Below are 2,551 nucleotides of genomic sequence, written 5' to 3'. Positions count from 1 at the left end.
CATGAACTTCTGTCCTCCTGTGATATCTCCTCCTTTTCTTCTCAGCTGCGCTCTGGAAAATCTGTGTTATACTGTTGCAGGAACATATCTTCAATCTCTGTTATTGACACACAATTGATTGAATGTTTAGGCATCTTACCACTTTGTTTTGCGAAGTCATCTATCTCTTTGTATAGTCCACCAACTACCCATCCAGGTGCAGTCTTCATGGCATGTGGTCCACCTCCTTGGCTAGGTATGATTCGTGACTGCTTGAAGATTTCTGGGTAGCTGATTCCTATTAAAAGATCAACTTTAGAGTCAATATGAGATAGACGTACCTCTTTAAGATATACCCACTTATCGAGATCTTCTTGTAGTGGAATACATTCTCTGTTCACTGGAATGGAGACCTGTGTGAAGACCTTTGGCAAATCAATATATTCAACATCATTGAGACCACAGACTTGTAAATCTGATAAGACAGAATATTGGGTTAGCATCTTTGAATCATCATCATAATTACTCATAGTTCTGAGGAATACTTGTGTTCTTCTCCCTTGAAGGCTTAATTGTCTCTGGAGCCTTTCAGTGCAAATTGTTACTGTACTGTCGAGGTCTATAAAGACATATGTTTCTACATACCTTTCGCTCTTCTTGGATTTTACCTTAACAGGAACTACTTGATGTGCGCATTCTTCTCCGGCCCCAGTAAAGGTACAAGTTCCAGTCTCCGTTTCCCTTTCAGTAGATGTTGCTATACTAGCCATAGCTTTAGATGCTGCTCCACTATCTTTTTTAATGTGCAGGATGTCTGGGTGCTGAAGAGAACATGTCTGATATTTCATACCTTCTGTACAGTTCTTACTAAGGTGTCCCTGTTTGAGATAGCGAAAACATAAACCTTTACATTTTAAAAAGTCAATTCATTCTTTATATGGCAGTTCTTTGATTTTAATACATTCAGCAAGAGTATGCTGGCCACTGTAAAAAGCACAAGGTTTTTTAAAAGCACAGGTATATTCATCAATCTTTTTGACAGAGATTTCTCTAGTCTCTTTTTCATCAGCATCAGAAATACTTGTGGTAAAAATACCTGTTTATCTATGTCTGTATTTCTGAGGATACCTACTTTTGTCAGTCTTTTCCTTTTTCTCCATGTTACCTTGTGTAACATCTCCATAAAAGGGATCCATCATCATCTTCACCTGACGATGCAGAAAGATAATTAGTTGATCAATACCTTCCCTTCTTGCTTCCTTTTCTTTAAATTTGAAAGCTCAGCTTTGCCACTTGTCTCGTAAAGTATATGGGAGCTTAGAGATTATTATGCGAATATTTGGATTATTATTGAATGCATCTCGATTTCCTGCACTTGTCATTTTGTCTATACAGCTATCAAGAAAGGATGCATATTCTCTCAGAGCTGCACTGTCATTTTGTTTTATTTGAGGCCACTTGAATGCCTTTTCTATGTATGCATCAGCTATGAATACTTCATCACCAAAGTAAGTTACAAGTTGGTCTCTGGCCTTTTGATAACCTCGACTTGATGGCAGTCGCACACTGCCTTTAACTAAATCCTGAGCAGGACCTCTTGTGAATTGGATCAAATAATCTAATTTATCTTGAGGGTTTTCTAACACATCCCCAACAGCGTTATCAAAGGCCCTAATAAAATCTGCATAAGCCAATAGGTCACCTAAGAATAAAGGGACCTGTCTGTGAGGTACTTCACCATGCGGTGCTGGAGCAGGTGTTATCTTTTGATCAGTTAACGATTTAGCCATTTCAGTGATTGCTTTCTGACATTCAGCTTGATTCTGCGCTAATATGTCTATTATATCATTTTTGGAGCTCTGAGTATCAGTTTTTGTGCTAGATGTGGTTTGTTCCTGCTTTTCTACTTTAACTTTAAGTTCATGTAGCATTTGTAGGATACTATCGAGTGTCGATTGTTCAACTATAACTGCTGAAGAAGGTGATGATGCGACAGCGGTTTTCTGGGCTAAAGAATTCACTTTAATATCAAGAGCGTCTTTTAACTGAGGAGACGCCTTTCGTGTTTTTGACTTTGAGCGATCCCGTTCTTGTAAATGGATCTTTTCGAATTGATTAACTAGTTGTTCATCTGATGTGTGTATTAACAGGATATTTATGTTTTTCAGCCATATTGCTGTAGCTTCAATAAATTCATTCCATTTCTTAGAGCTTTCGGCAAATGTCGTTTTCTGTTTCTTGATCGCTCCTTCTTTACTTAACGCAGATAATAGCTTTCATGCAACTCCTTTACCTCTCTGTGCGTGTCAGAAAATTTTTCAAATCTTTTAGCTACTATTAAATGATTTCCTGGAATGTCTTTAAGACTTTCGATTTCAGTCATAAACACAGAAAGCTTATCTTTCCTCTGACTTATGTGACCTTTAAGATCTCCAATTACATTCTCTGGCTTCGAGTCTGTACTTAGATCGCACTTGAGTTATGCTTAGACATTACCATGAAAGCAGTTCGAGCAAATGACAGGACGTTTCCTGACAGTAATTTCAGCACAATCGGGGCGTTCCAACAATGC

General features: G+C 38.1%; 1 protein-coding gene across 1 annotated transcript; it reads right to left on the bottom strand.

Moving 5' to 3' along the window:
• Positions 1-638: 638 nt before the first annotated feature.
• LOC120529996 lies at positions 639-2,226 on the bottom strand. The gene is made up of 2 exons (XM_039754177.1): positions 1,112-2,226; positions 639-857 (listed from the first exon to the last, which is right to left on the bottom strand). The coding sequence occupies exon 1, from the start codon at positions 1,908-1,910 to the stop codon at positions 1,260-1,262; it is 651 nt and encodes a 216-aa protein (XP_039610111.1). The 5' UTR covers positions 1,911-2,226; the 3' UTR covers positions 639-857; positions 1,112-1,259.
• Positions 2,227-2,551: the final 325 nt, after the last annotated feature.

The sequence above is a fragment of the Polypterus senegalus genome, chromosome 5 (genome assembly GCF_016835505.1).
Source record: "Polypterus senegalus isolate Bchr_013 chromosome 5, ASM1683550v1, whole genome shotgun sequence".
In the NCBI taxonomy this organism is placed as follows: Eukaryota; Metazoa; Chordata; class Cladistia; order Polypteriformes; family Polypteridae; genus Polypterus; species Polypterus senegalus.
This window is presented reverse-complemented; position numbering and strand designations above follow the sequence as displayed.